The 13,219-nt window shown below is 51.8% G+C and overlaps 2 protein-coding genes across 27 annotated transcripts in view; one reads left to right on the top strand and one right to left on the bottom strand.

Annotated features, from left to right (window-relative positions):
- Positions 1-13,219, top strand: part of EPB41L1 (erythrocyte membrane protein band 4.1 like 1) — a 140,476-nt gene that overhangs the window by 56,562 nt on the left and 70,695 nt on the right. For 11 of the 26 annotated variants that reach the window (XM_030826843.1, XM_030826838.1, XM_030826837.1 and 8 more), the window contains exon 1: positions 5,377-5,630. The exons of 2 other annotated variants lie outside the window; for them this stretch is intronic. The gene's annotated coding sequence lies outside the window, so the exon portion shown is untranslated. Of the gene's footprint in view, positions 1-5,360; positions 5,631-13,219 lie in introns of those variants that run through there. 13 more of the 26 variants (XM_030826831.1, XM_030826833.1, XM_030826827.1 and 10 more) reach the window with 5 other exon arrangements.
- On the bottom strand, positions 2,849-6,674 carry LOC115838059. Its single transcript, XM_030826847.1, has 3 exons — positions 6,330-6,674; positions 5,797-5,988; positions 2,849-4,617 (listed from the first exon to the last, which is right to left on the bottom strand). The coding sequence occupies exons 1-3, from the start codon at positions 6,630-6,632 to the stop codon at positions 4,354-4,356; spliced, it is 759 nt and encodes a 252-aa protein (XP_030682707.1). The 5' UTR covers positions 6,633-6,674; the 3' UTR covers positions 2,849-4,353.

Below are 13,219 nucleotides of genomic sequence, written 5' to 3'. Positions count from 1 at the left end.
ACAACACTACACTAGATACATATGGGAAAGTGCTTTGTACACTGTGACCTGCTGTGCAGTTTGCAGGCATCCTCATCATTCCACGCTAGAATAAGGCTTAACGCAGGAGGGTGTGATTCCCACGGTCTGGGCTGGATGGAAGGTTACAGGGAAGGGTAAGGTCTCTGGGAACTACAGTGCTTTGAGAGGCTTCTTAGAGGAGACGGAGAAGAGAAAGTAGGGGGCAGCTGGAGGGGGGAGGTCCCTGCAAGGTGGGCACTGCCACCTGTCCACCCTGCCTAATTCCTCCACCCAGACACAGCTGCCCTGTGGTGCCCTCCGCAGAGTGCCAACCTCAGTGAAACAGCCTGCCAGGCAGCACTTCCCGGACTGGTGGGTCATGCTGCTCTGGTAAGTTTGGCTCCGGTAGCTCCCTCCCTCTGGCCCAGCTCCCAGTGGCCTGGGGCTGTCACTGGGCCCAGCTGCCCTCCGGGGCAGGAGCCAGATGCCCTCCAGCTCTCTTGTCCTGGAATACCCTCCTCCCCATGACCTCACCTTTAACCCAGCTTGGCTTAGTGTCTTCTCCTCCAGGAAGCCTTTTCTGATCCCTATGGCTGAGTTAGGACCCCAGAGTATCTAAACCTATACTGACCAAAAGAAATATAATGTGAGCCACACGTGCAAGCCACGTGCAATTTTAAATTTTCTAGTAGCCACATTTTTAAAAAAAGTCAAAAGAAACAGATGTAATTATTCAAATGATTTGTTTTATTTAACCCAATACATTCATAAGGTTTTGTTTTGTTTTGTTTTTTGAGAAGGAGTTTCACTCTTGTCCCCCAGGCTGGAGTGCAATAGCGCGATCTCAGCTTACTACAACTTCCGCCTCTTGGGTTCAAGCAATTATTCTCCTGCCTCAGCCTCTGGAGTAGCTGGGATTACAGGCACATGCCACCATGCCCGGCTAATTTTTGTATTTTTAGTAGTGATGGGGTTTTACCATGTTGGCCAGGCTGGTCTCAAACTCCTGACCTCAGGTAATCCGCCCACCTCGGCCTCCCAAAATGCTGGGATTACAGGTATGAGCCATGCCTGGCCATAATGTCATCTCAATATAAAAATTATTAATGAGACATATTACATTCTTTTTGGTATGAAATCTTCAAAATCTGATTTTTATGTTTACAGCACATTTTGATTTGAACGAGCCACATTTCAAGTGCTCCATAGCCACTAGCCATGGCTAGTAGCTACCATATTGGTTAGCACAGACCTAAAAACAGGGAGTTTATAAGGGTTGAAGCTCAGAGTTTGGCACCAGACATACCTGGCTGTCATATTCCGGCCCTGCCATTTATTAGCTGGATGAACTTTGGGGTCGCTAACCCTTCTGAGCCTCAGTTACTTCAGCTGTGAAAGGGATTAATAATTTCAGTGCCAGAGAATTGCTTTGAGGATTAAACAAATGAATGTGTTTCCAGTGCCAGGCACAGAGGAAGTGCTCAGAAAATGCTGGTGATTCATCTTCTAGTATCCTCTGATGTGCTGGGGTATGTTCCTCCACTAGATTGATTGTGAATTCAAGGGCAGAGGCTGTATTCAATTCCTCCAGCCTTCCCCAGTGTCCAGGGCCTGGCTTGGTGTGAGCATTACTCCTTGCTGAATGAAAGATTAAGTCCTTGGGCTGGGAGTGCTCCCCACCCCACCCTGCTTGCCCAGGAGTCAAGGGCCCTGGTGGCTGGGAGTCAGGAGACCACTGACTACCTGTGGGTGACCTTGGCAAGTCACTGCTTTGCTTAGAACCTTGGTTTCCTCCTTTGAAAGATAAAAGGGAGATAGGAGGGGCCCTGCCTGAAGTGTTTGGTTGAATCTCTGCCCCGCAGTGACCTTGGGGGGCTGTGGCTGACTCTGTGTCCCTTGCTTTCCCAGCCAGTGGAGCGAATCACTTCCGTTCTCCTTCTGGCTTTCCTGTATCCTGGACTTTTGCACCATTAAGTTTCGTCCAGTTAAAATTTAAGAGGAAAGAATTTCTCCTGTCTCCTAGAGAGGGGATAAAGGGTCCTGTCCCTTCTCTTCTGCCAGCATCTGCTGACCTCCCATCACAGCAGCCCAGTGACAGACATGGGGCAGGGATTCTCCCATTTTATAGGTGAGAAAATTGAGGCTCAGAGATGTCAAATAACCTGCCTAAGTAATACAAAAAGAAATGGTAGCGCTAGGGCCAGAAGCAGAATTTGCAGCTAAGGAACTGAGGAGCCCCTTTTTTGGATGGGCTCCTCTTTCCTTCTTTCTCCATGAGACTTGGTCCTGGGTTGAGTACTGTCCCCGTGCCTCAGTTTCCCTGCCTGGGGAGTGAAAACAGTCAAGTAACTCAAGTAGTAATTGCAACTGATGCCTATAGGGGCCATATATTCTTAAGTGTCTCTCCTGCTTCCTCCAGCCTGATTTTTCTGGAAAGGGTTATTGTTGAGTAAAGTGGAAAGTATCTAGTCCAGGGAGCCAGTATAACTATGCAAGCGTAATCTTGGGCAAGTCACTCCCACTCTGACCCTCAGCCTGCCTATTTATAAGATGGGGGCTGGGTGCAGTGGCTCACACCTGTCATCCCAGCACTTTGGGAGGCCGAGGCGGGCGGATCACGAGGTCAGGAGATCAAGACCATCCTGGCTAACATGGTGAAACCCTGTCTCTACTAAAAATGCAAAAAAATTAGCCAGGTGTGGTGGTGGCAGGCGCCTGTAGTCCCAGCTACTTGGGAGGCTGAGGCAGGAGAATGGTGTGAACCCGAGAGGCGGAGCTTGCAGTGAGCCGAGATCGCGCCACTGCACTCCAGCCTGGGCAACAGAGCGAAACTCTGTCTCAAAAAAAAAAAAAAAAAAAAAAAAAAAGATGAGGGATGATATTATCTCACAAGATGCTGTCCAGATGACACACAAAAGTATTTTGCAAACTGGAAAGTGCTAATAGAAATGTTAGTGAATAATAATAATAATCAAAATAATGAAAATAGCAGAAGCCTCATTTTCTGTGTGGTCTCAATGACCTGAAGTGAATTGAGCCCTTTGGGTATAAATGCAGAATGATGTCTGGGAACATCCTGCCTCGGTCTTTGGAGTGTAGCCTAGATTCTCCTGGGAAAGTGAGAGGCTCCATCTGGTTGAGGAGGGTGGGAAAGTGGCCCTGCCCCAGGGGAGGAGTGGGGAGGGCTTCAGCCTGGGGGAAGGAAGGAAAGGGAGACGGCCAGGGAAGGAGAGTTGAACTAAGAGGAACAGAGAGAGCCTTGGCCATGCAGCCCAGAGCCTCCTGCCCATGGGAGCCCACGATTGGGAAGGCTCAGCCAGCAGGGGAGACTGAGCCTATTTGGAATCAAAATACTTGAAGGCAGGCAGTCAAGAATCTCTTAGCAGCTGTGCATCTGAAACAATAAATTCATCTGGTATAACTCCTGAGTTTTATTGGTCCTTTCACTCATTCATTTAAATAAACGTGTGGTGAGCTAAACTCAAACAGAGCACCTTGTGTGGCAAAGTGACTTGCCCAAGGCCACAGCCCCAGGGGCCTGTGTGAGTCTCCCTTGGGAGCTCCTGGGAAGAAGTGAATTTGAAAGGCCTGGGGATGAGAAGTCCAAAGGCAAAGGACAGGATTTGTACAGAAGGCTGCCAAGCAGGACACTGGTCCTTCTGTCAGTCCGCCTGGGCAGATTTGTCTGTCTTCCCACCTTCTGTCTGGAGGGTGGTCCTGTTCTCTAGGACTGGGAGGAGCTGGCTTCATTCTGCTCTCTGCTCTTCATCCGCTGCTGAACCTGGTGAGCAGGGGGAGTGAAGGCACCGGAAGCTGTGTCTAAAGACACCTGATGAAGGAGGTTTAAGTTGGAGAAGAGAAGGCTTGCTTTGGGCATGGTACAAAGGGACGCAGTTGTATCTTGAGTTCTCTAAAGGGTGCTGAGGAGAGGGCATAGCCTCATTCTCTGGAGGCCCTAGAGTGCATATGAGGACCCAGGGTAGAAGGTCACCATGATGGAGCACACACTGGGAGGGAGGAGTTGGGGGAGGAAGGTGCCTGGCTCTATAGTGTGTGACAAGCAGAGATGGAGAGCCCACTGGTGAGGCTGATACTGAGGGAATCACGCAGGGAAGGATGGAGGGCTCAGCTCACATCGAGGCTACTTCCCAGCTTGGGGCCTCTGTGCTTCCCAGGGCAGTGGATTCTGTGGTAAGGAGAACTATGGCCAGCACATGGTAGGTACTTAGGAATGACGTGAAGAATGAATGAATAGTTGTGTATGCCTGGGTGTGGGGGTGGTGACTGGGGGGTCGCGGTCATATGGATTGCAGTGGATCCATGGACAGAATCTTTGGAGATCATGCTGCTAAGTTACCCACCATTCTCTCTATGCCTTCGCCATGAACTAGCGACCCTAGAGATAGGAACGTCCAGCCCTTTCATCATTTGCAAATGAGGCCCAGAGCATGGAACAACTTGCCCAAGGGTACTTGCTGAGCCAGTGGCAGAGCTGGACTGGAACCCAGGCCCTCTCCCTCCCAGAGTCCTCTGCGGCTTGAGGTCCCCACCTTTGGATTGCGTGAGACGGAGGTGCTGCAGTGGTTGGACTGGTTTTTTGAGCGGGTAACAGTGCTCCTGGAGGGGAGGAGCATGGCTTACCTTGGTTTTGAGCCATGATCTCCGCCACAAGCCGCTTGGCCATCCCCTGCCCCTTCCTGGAGCTCAGGTGCACACTCAGCCTGTGCTCAGACACATACAGCAAGCGTGCCTGTACACAGACCCAATAGGTCCCTGGGCTCACTGTTACACTTACTGTCATTGTCACCAAGGCACATGTGGACAAATGTACACATAGACACCCTCTAGACACACTCAGAGGCACAGAGGATTCCCAGGAGACAGTTGCAATACCTCCTCCCAGTGGGGGAGGACGCCGAGTCCTAGGCGGGTTCTGCCCTGTCGCTGTGCTGCAGGGGTGGTGAGGGGATCCGGCTCCGGTGGGATGGGAGGCCCACTGAGGCTGAGTCACCCCTTCTGAGTCAGGGATCCATCCCCCTCTTCTCTCCTCCCCCTCCCTCTCTCGCTGCTGAGCCCCCAAGAGGGCTTGGCGAGAGCGAGGAGGCCCGGGGCTGGCTAGGACCAGGGTGGGGGCAGCCGGGGCGCTCGAGAGGCCCCCCCTGCTGCACAGTCCCGCAGTGGTCTGGGAACTGCCCGTGTAGCAGGGACCGGGAGAAGGTGGCCTAGGAGTCTGAGAGAGAGGGCGGGGCGCGGGGTGGTGGTGGTAGAGGAGACAGGCAGAGAGGAGGCGGAGGCAGGGACAGGGCCGCCGCGAGCTGGGAGGCAGGCGCGAGCGGCGGCCGCCCCTGGGCTGGGCTCCGAGGCCGGGGCGGGGGCGGGGGCTGGCCGCGCGTCGGGCGCCAGGCCCGGGGCTGTGGGCACCGTGCCCAGCCCCCGGCGCACGCCGAGCCGCCGCCGCCGCCGCCGCTGCTGCAGTCGGCATCCATCAGCGGGCGGGGGTGTCGCCGAACAGGCTGCTCCGCAGAGCCCGCCGCGACCCCGCGCCGCCCCGCCCCGCGGCCTGCCTGCCAGAGGAACCGAGGGGGCCGCCCCTCGCCCAACCTGCCCGACATGGGGACCCCCGGGCCCAGGTAGGCACATGGGGGGATCAGGTGGCTCTCGGGGCCGGGGGCTTGCAACATCTAGGCCCAGCCTCCAGCCCTGGGGAGGAACGGGGGCGAGGCCGAGAACTGAGTTTTCAGGCTGTTGGTCCCCTGGCCAGTGTGGGGGAGGGTCTCGCTGTTCCTCCCTACCTACCGGTCTGCAGCCTCCTCCAAGGCCTGGAGAGAGGATCCAGAGGCTGGAGGGTGGCGGGGGGTTGGACCTGCTGTAGGATGAGCGGTGGGTGGGCGCCGGGCTCCCACCGGCTGGCCCACTCTCTTTTCGAAGAGCACTCCTGCTGCCGCCTCCAGAGGCCAAGGGCTCTTTGGATTTCTCCTGCTTCGGACGCTGCAGGAGGAGTTCTTGGCTGGAGCCTGGGATGCTGGTGAGCCCTTGCCCTCATCTCTCCTCACTCTGGTTACGGACCCTTCCCCGCTCTGGGCTTGCCTCCCCTTCCGTCTCCCTTCCAAGTACCTCAGAGCTGCTAGCAGGGATCTTAGCTCTAGGACTTCTGCGGTTCTGACCTGGCATTGTCCTGGCCAGTGACTGTCCCCTGATCAGAGGGAGAGGGCTTGTGTTTCCCACTTGTGTCTGGCACCTTCACACTTGGGGAGGTCCAAGGGCCCGAGAGGCTGGGGTCTCAGGGATAGGCATGGGGGACCAATGTCTACAGCCACTGGGGTACTTACTGGGTGCAGAGGCCACTGACTGGCAGACCTATATGGCTCAAAGTGGTCCATGGAGACCTTGAAGGCTAGACAAGGACCAAAAGGGAGTTCTGGGGATGCTGGTCTCTCCCTCAGCTGCCAGCCATCGTCGTTGCTTTTCCCTCGGAGCTCTGAGGATGCATTGGTGGGGGAGAGAGTACCACGTGTTCCCACATTCACTTCTGGATCTGCATAGCACCTCCTCTGCACCCAAAGGTGGGAATGTGAGACGGCCGGATTTAGGACCTCTTCAGGGCTGTGCGGAGTCCAGCGGCTTGGCTTCATTCCCACCCCGCCCCCCCCTCCCCGCCCCCAGCATTAGGAGCCTTCCAGAATCAGTGGCAGTTGAGCCAGGTCAAGATCTGGGGCCTGGATGGTGCCCTCCGCAGCTCCTGGAAGACTCAGTGCCTCCTGTCCCGGGCAAGGGTGTGGAGAATAGAGGCAGCTGTGTGCCTCTCTGCCCACCCATTCCTCCAGATGGAGCCTGCGGCAGAGGCAGCCTGTGCCAGCCTCCTCTGTGAGCCACCGTGGCCCAGGAAGGCTCTGCCAGCTCCGTGCAGGGATGGAGCTGGCTTCTCCTGGCCAGCCTGAGGTCATGCCTGCCTGGCAACCCAGGCACAGTATTTGTGGCATGCAGAGCACAGTCCCTGGGATTTCAGGGGCACCTCAAGGCAGTCCTGGAGGAGATCAGTACAGAGGGCATTGTTCCTATTAAAGCCCTTCCTGGGCTATGTGACAGTCCAGTCCTCCTGGGCTCAGCCCTGTGAGCTTCTTGAAGAGCTTCTTCCGTAGAATCCTGCATGAAAACAATGCTTGGTCAGGTAGTCCTCACTCAGTCGATATTGAAAGGTTGAATGGGGCCTAGAGAGTAAGAGTAACTTGGCCAAGGTCACAAAGCAGCTGAACGGGGGAGTCAGCACTAATGTACCCAGGTCTTCCACCTCTTGTTCTGGGGCTCTTGCAGCTCAGATGCTGGCTTCCCTGCTGAGGTGGCTGTGCTATAGACAGGACTCTGCCAGGGGCTAGGCATTGTAGCCTGGAGCCTGAGTCTACCTGATCCCTTAGGAGGGGCATTATGTTGGCCTCCCAGCCCTTGCCCTCAGTAGGTGAGCAGGAGAGGCCAGGGCTGAGAGAAAGGGCCGACGGTGGCCCTGGACCCTCTTGGAAGTGCATACAGCTGAGAGGATGCCAGGCGCCCAGGGGTGTTCTGGCCTGAGCCTCCAGGGGGCAACAGAGAGAGTTTTCCGACTTCAGGCTGTGGGGGGAGGTGCTTGTTAGCACTTCCCTAAGAGCCCCTTTCTGGGCTTCTCTGTCCCATTTGTTAAAAGGGGACACAGGCATGCGCGGTGGCACACGCCTGTAATCCCAGCACTTTGGGAGGCTGAGGCGGGCAGATCACAAGTTCAAGAGATGAAGACCATCCGGGCCAACATGGTGAAACCCCGTCTCTACTAAAAATACAAAAATTAGCTGGGCGTGGCGGTGCACGCCTATAGCCCCAGCAACTCGGGAGGCTGAGGCAGGAAAATCACCCGAACCCAAGTGGCGGAGGTTGCAGTGAGCCGAGATCGTGCCACTGCACTCCAGCCTGGAGACAGAGCGAGACTCTATCTCAAAGAAAAAAAAGGGCGAGGGGGATGATCATCTCTGCCTGGAGATAAATACCAATGATTACACAATCAAAGTGATGGTATTTATTGAAACTTACTGTATGCCACGTACTGCAAGAAGTGCTTTGAGTCATTTCACAGTAACCCTATCAGATAGGTGCGATTAATTATCCACTTTTTACAGAGGAGAAACTGAGGCTCAGAGAGGTTATGTCACCAGACTGAAGTTACACAGCTGGAAAGTGTGGGGTGGTCTCAGTCTAGAGCCCTTCTTTCTACCATGACATTTACTGGGGGCAATGTCTGGAAGTACCAGGTTGGTGTCCAGTGGAGCCAGGCAATTCATTGGTAGGCCAGGGCTGGTCCAGGTGGAGAGGTGTGTGAGGTGTGTGTGTGTGTGTCTGGCAAGGCAAGAGTGGCTTTGTGGACTGGATATTACTATAGTCCTGAGGGGTAGGGGTAGATAGGTACTGACTAGGAGCCCTCAGAGAAGGATTAGCCTTGGGCTTCTCCTTCCTGGCCAGGGTCCCCCAGAAGTGGGGAAACACCAGACTCCCTGCTCCCATTGGCTTTTAGGGAAGATGGGCTGGCCCTGGACACATTCCGAGGCCACAGTGGGGACTGGGCTGAGGAGGCCCTGTTGGCAGGGAGCTGAGCCTTGGTGGATGGGTGGGGGTGGAGCAGGCTGGCACTGCTTCCTTTGTGGGCTGGAGGCTTGTAGATCAGAATAGTAACAGCTAACATTTATTGAGCATTTATTATGTGCCAGGCCCAGTTTTAAGGGCTTCCATGTACAACTCATACATTCTTCACAAAGCCCTATGAGGTGTAAATGAGGTATAGGAGTTATTATTCTTCCCATTTTACAGACTGATGGAGCTGTGGCTTAGACAGTTGTTCAAGGTCAAACAGCTAGGTTGTGGGGGAGTCAGGATTCAAACCTAGGCAGTGTGGGTCAGAGCCATATTCCTGAAGGCCATGCCAGGCAGCCTGTAGTTTCTCAGAGGCCATACTCTGTTTTGTTCAAGTTGAAATAGTCACTCAGTCAGATGCATCCCTCTCCTCAAAGGCCTCCCAGTCTGGCTGGGAGAGATGCAGACATGACACACTAAAAGTAAAGAGTGTGCTATTGCATAGGCTCAGCATGGATTCCTATATTGGTGCTCAGGGGAGGCTTCAAGAAGACGGGGACCTTTGAGCTGGGCACTGAAGGCCAAGTCAGATTTTGATGGTTGAAGGGGGAAGGGCACCCACTTCCCCAGGTCAGAGGGGAAGGAAATAGGAATGCCTTTGAAGAAGAGTGGGCGGTCTAATGTACGTGGAACAGATAGTGTGTGTGGCGGAGTGTGAGCTGGGAGGTGACTCAGAAAGTCACCTTGTGTTTGGGTTTTTGATGGAGCTCTGGAATCCACCAGACATAGGCTGTAGTCACAGCAGTGCATTGTATTAGCCATGTGGCCTTGGGCACATCACTCAGCTGGCCCAAACCTCAGTTTCCTCATTTGTAAAATGTAGATAAACATGCCTGTCTCATAGGGACCATGTTGTGGTTGTTACATAAAGCACCTAGTGTTATGCTAACACATTGCAGGAACTCAGTAAACATTACTTCTCTCCCCCTTCTGTCTCTCTTAAATGTCAGGCCAAGGTGTTTCGACTTGACGTGAGCCGGGATGCTCTAGGAACGTTTGCAGGATTTCAGTCTGCTGAGGAGCATGACAGAACTGTGTTTTGGGAAGGTCCCTTTGGCAACCGTATGATCCACAGGAGAGGGTGGATGTGATCTTACAGGAGAAACCTTAACGGTGGGGACTTGGAGGGCTGGGGAGGGAGCAAGATTGGCACTCACTAAGGTGTCCCTCCGGTAGTGGGTGGTTCGCCAGGTTGGAGAAGGAGGAGCTTGGAGTGGGTAAGGCCACAGGGTCAGGAATTCTGTTTGAAGCCTGGTGGGTTTGAGAAGGGCTGGTCTCCCTTTAGTCATTTGAAAGATTGGGTAGCATCTTTTTTGCACATCTGGCCTGTTTTTCCTTTGAATTATTTCTTTTGAATAAATCCCCATCAGAGCTTCCTCTATAATAGCAGTAAATTGGGACTAAGTGTCCAACAATAGGAAGATGATTGGGAAAGCTTTGGAACATCCACTGGATAAAATAATATGCAGTGGTGAACACCCACAGAAAAACTGCTTGCAGTGGATGGAGCTGTGCAATTGCAAAGCTCTTTTGCATCCTTGATTCATTTTGTGCTTATGACTGCCCTGCGACAGAGGTGGGGCTGGGGCTAGATCCTTTCTGTGTTTGAAGAGAATGACGCTAGACTGCAGTCTCCTTGAAGGCAGAGTTCGCATTTTATTCATTGTTTCATCACAGCATGTTGCTCAGTGTTTTGCAAATACTTGTCCGATGAAAGAATGAGTGAACTAATCAAGAGGGGAAGTGACTTGATCAAGGTCACTCAAGTTGTAAGACATAGTGCCTGCCATATTCTTGCTATTCCCTACTTGCCACATTCTTCTCACTAACCACTCACTATCTTCGAGGGGAATAGGACAGAGAGGTTCCCAGTGAGGACTTGGTACTTGCATAGAACAGGGCTTAAGTCTTCTTTCTGTTTTTACTAGCTGTGAGGCATTGGCAAGTTAATTAATCTTTCAAAGCCCCAATTTGCCCAGCTATAATGTGGATAGTCCAAGTACCTGGTTTTAGGGTTGTCATCAAGATTGAATAAGTTAAGGCATGTAAACATCTTGGCATGGTAACTAGTACATAGTAGGGTATCCATGAACATTAATGGAGATGATGATGATGTCATGATGTGATGTCATTAATGGTCTGATACAATTAATGTTAAATGGGAAAGAAGACCCATAAGATTATCAGTATTCATATTACAATGGTATAAAATTAGGTATGAACATAGATACAGATTGGAAGAAAACAGGCAGAAAATGGAGTTCCAGCAAGCATATGGGAAGTAAACAAAACAGAAAAACAAATATTTCTTTACTGTCATATTTACTTTTCTTTAGTTTTAATTACAAAAAAAATTTGTGGAAAATCTAATAATTCAGAAGTGTAGGCCGGGTACGGTGGCTCATGCCTATAATCCTAGCACTCTGGGAGGCTGAGGCGGGTGGATCACCTGAGGTCAGGAGTTCAAGAACAGCCCGGCCAACATGGTGAAACCCCGTTTCTACTAAAAATACAAAAAGTTAGCCGGGCATGGTGGCTGGCGCCTGTAATCCCAGCTACTCAGGAGGCTGAGGCAAGAGAATCTCTTGAACTCGGAAGGCAGAGGTTGCAGGGCAGTGAGCCGAGATTGCTCCATTGCGCTCCAGCCTGGGTGACAGAGCGAGACTCCGTCACAAAAAAAAAAGAAAAGAAAAAAAGTATATTCTCCTCTTAGATCCCCAAACAAATCCTACTCTCCAGTCATAGCTAATAACAGCGTGTCGTGTATCCTTCCAGGATATTTTCTATACCAACATAAACATACAAACCAAAATGGGATCATACATTGCATTATTGTTTTACAACTTGCATTTTGCATGTAACTACACATTGACATCTTTTTTTGTCAGTAGATATAAAATCTATCTCAAAAATTTTTGCAATAGGTATGTTATACTTTCATAATTAAATTTTTAATGGATAAACCCTAGCTAATTTGGCCAGCCCCCGTTGATTGACATTTGAAGTTGTTTCCAATTTTACGGTATTCTAAGTAACGCTAACTGAACTCTTAACAGTATTTAGACAATTAATGAAAATCAAGTGAGAGGAGTCAGAAACCATGAGACCGTGAGAGTTGCCCTCAAAGGTCTGCTGCTTCTTCCTTCTCCTGTTCCCTCCTCTTCTCACTGGAGCCTGGGGTGACTGGTCTTGGAGGAGGCCATCTCTCTGTCACCCTCAAAAGGTGGTGATGTCCCAGGGAGACCCCTTCTTTCACCCACCCAGTATGGAGCTCTCCTAGGAAATTTTCAAATTATCTTAGGATGCTCTAAGCTGCTGCTTGGGCTGTGCAGCTGCCCACACCCAGACTGTCCTTGGACAAGCTTTTTACCTTCTCTGTACCTCAGTTTGTCCATCTGTCTGGTGGTGATCAGAGCCGTTGCTGCCACTGAGTATCTACCATATGTCAGATACTGTGCTAGAGCAAGCTTCATGTGCATTATCTGTTTTTTATTTTTTCTTTTTATTTTATTCTTATTTTTTTGTTTGTTTTTTGGGGTTTTTTTTGTTTTTGTTTTTGAGATGGAGTCTTGCTCTGTTGCCCAGGCTGGAGTGCAATGGCAGGATCTCAGCTCACTGCAACCTCCACCTCCCCGGTTCAAGCAATTCTCCTGCCTCGGCCTCCCGAGTAGCTGGGATTACAGGCACGTGCCACCTGCCTGGCTAATTTTTGTATTTTTAGTAGAGACAGGGTTTCACTGTGTTGGCCAGGCTGGTCTCGAACTCCTGACCTCAGGTGATCTGCCTGCCTCGGCCTCCCAAAGTGCTGGGATTACAGGCATGAGCCACTGCGCCTGGCCATTATTCTTGTTTTTTTAAAGACAGCCTGTCACTCTGTCACCCAGGCTGGAGTGCAATGGCATAGTCACAGCTCACTGTGACCTCAAACTCCCAGGCTCTAGTGATCCTCCTGCCTCAGCCTCCTGAGTAGCTGGGACTACAGGTGCACCCCATCATGCCCAGCTAATTTGGGGGTGGCGCAGTGTAAAGACAGTGTCTCTCTCTGTTGCCCAGACTGCTCTTAAACTCCTGGGCTCAAGCAATCCTCCCACCTTGGCCTTCCAAAGTGCTGAGATTACAGGCGTGAGCCACCACACCCTGCCTATCTCATTTAATTCTCACTGTACACCTTGGAGATGCATGGGATAGTCTTCTCAATAGAGGTTAAGTAACCTGCCCAAGGTCACCAAGCCTGTGGCATCAGGATTCCAGCTCTGGCTCCTAAGCCCATGTCTGTAACTGCTGTTTCCTGCCCACTCTCAACAGTGGCTAATTGGTGAGGTCCAAGCGAAATGATTATAAAAAGATCCTTTAAATTGTAAAGTGCCCTGCACGTGGGAGGGATTGATACTGCTATAATTATTTCTATATCCAGAGCAACAGTAGCTTTGGTTATATGGCTTACAGCAAGTTGGAGGTCGTGGGATGTAGCAGCATTGAGTGGGGAGAGCACTGGACTGTGAGCCAGCAGACTTGAGTCCTAGTCCTGGCTCTCCTTGAAACTGACTAGCCATGTGGCCTTGGCCACTAA

Source organism: Nomascus leucogenys, chromosome 13 (genome assembly GCF_006542625.1).
Source record: "Nomascus leucogenys isolate Asia chromosome 13, Asia_NLE_v1, whole genome shotgun sequence".
Classification (NCBI taxonomy): Eukaryota; Metazoa; Chordata; class Mammalia; order Primates; family Hylobatidae; genus Nomascus; species Nomascus leucogenys.
The sequence above is the reverse complement of the archived record's forward strand: the minus strand, read 5'-3'. Positions and strand labels throughout refer to the sequence as shown.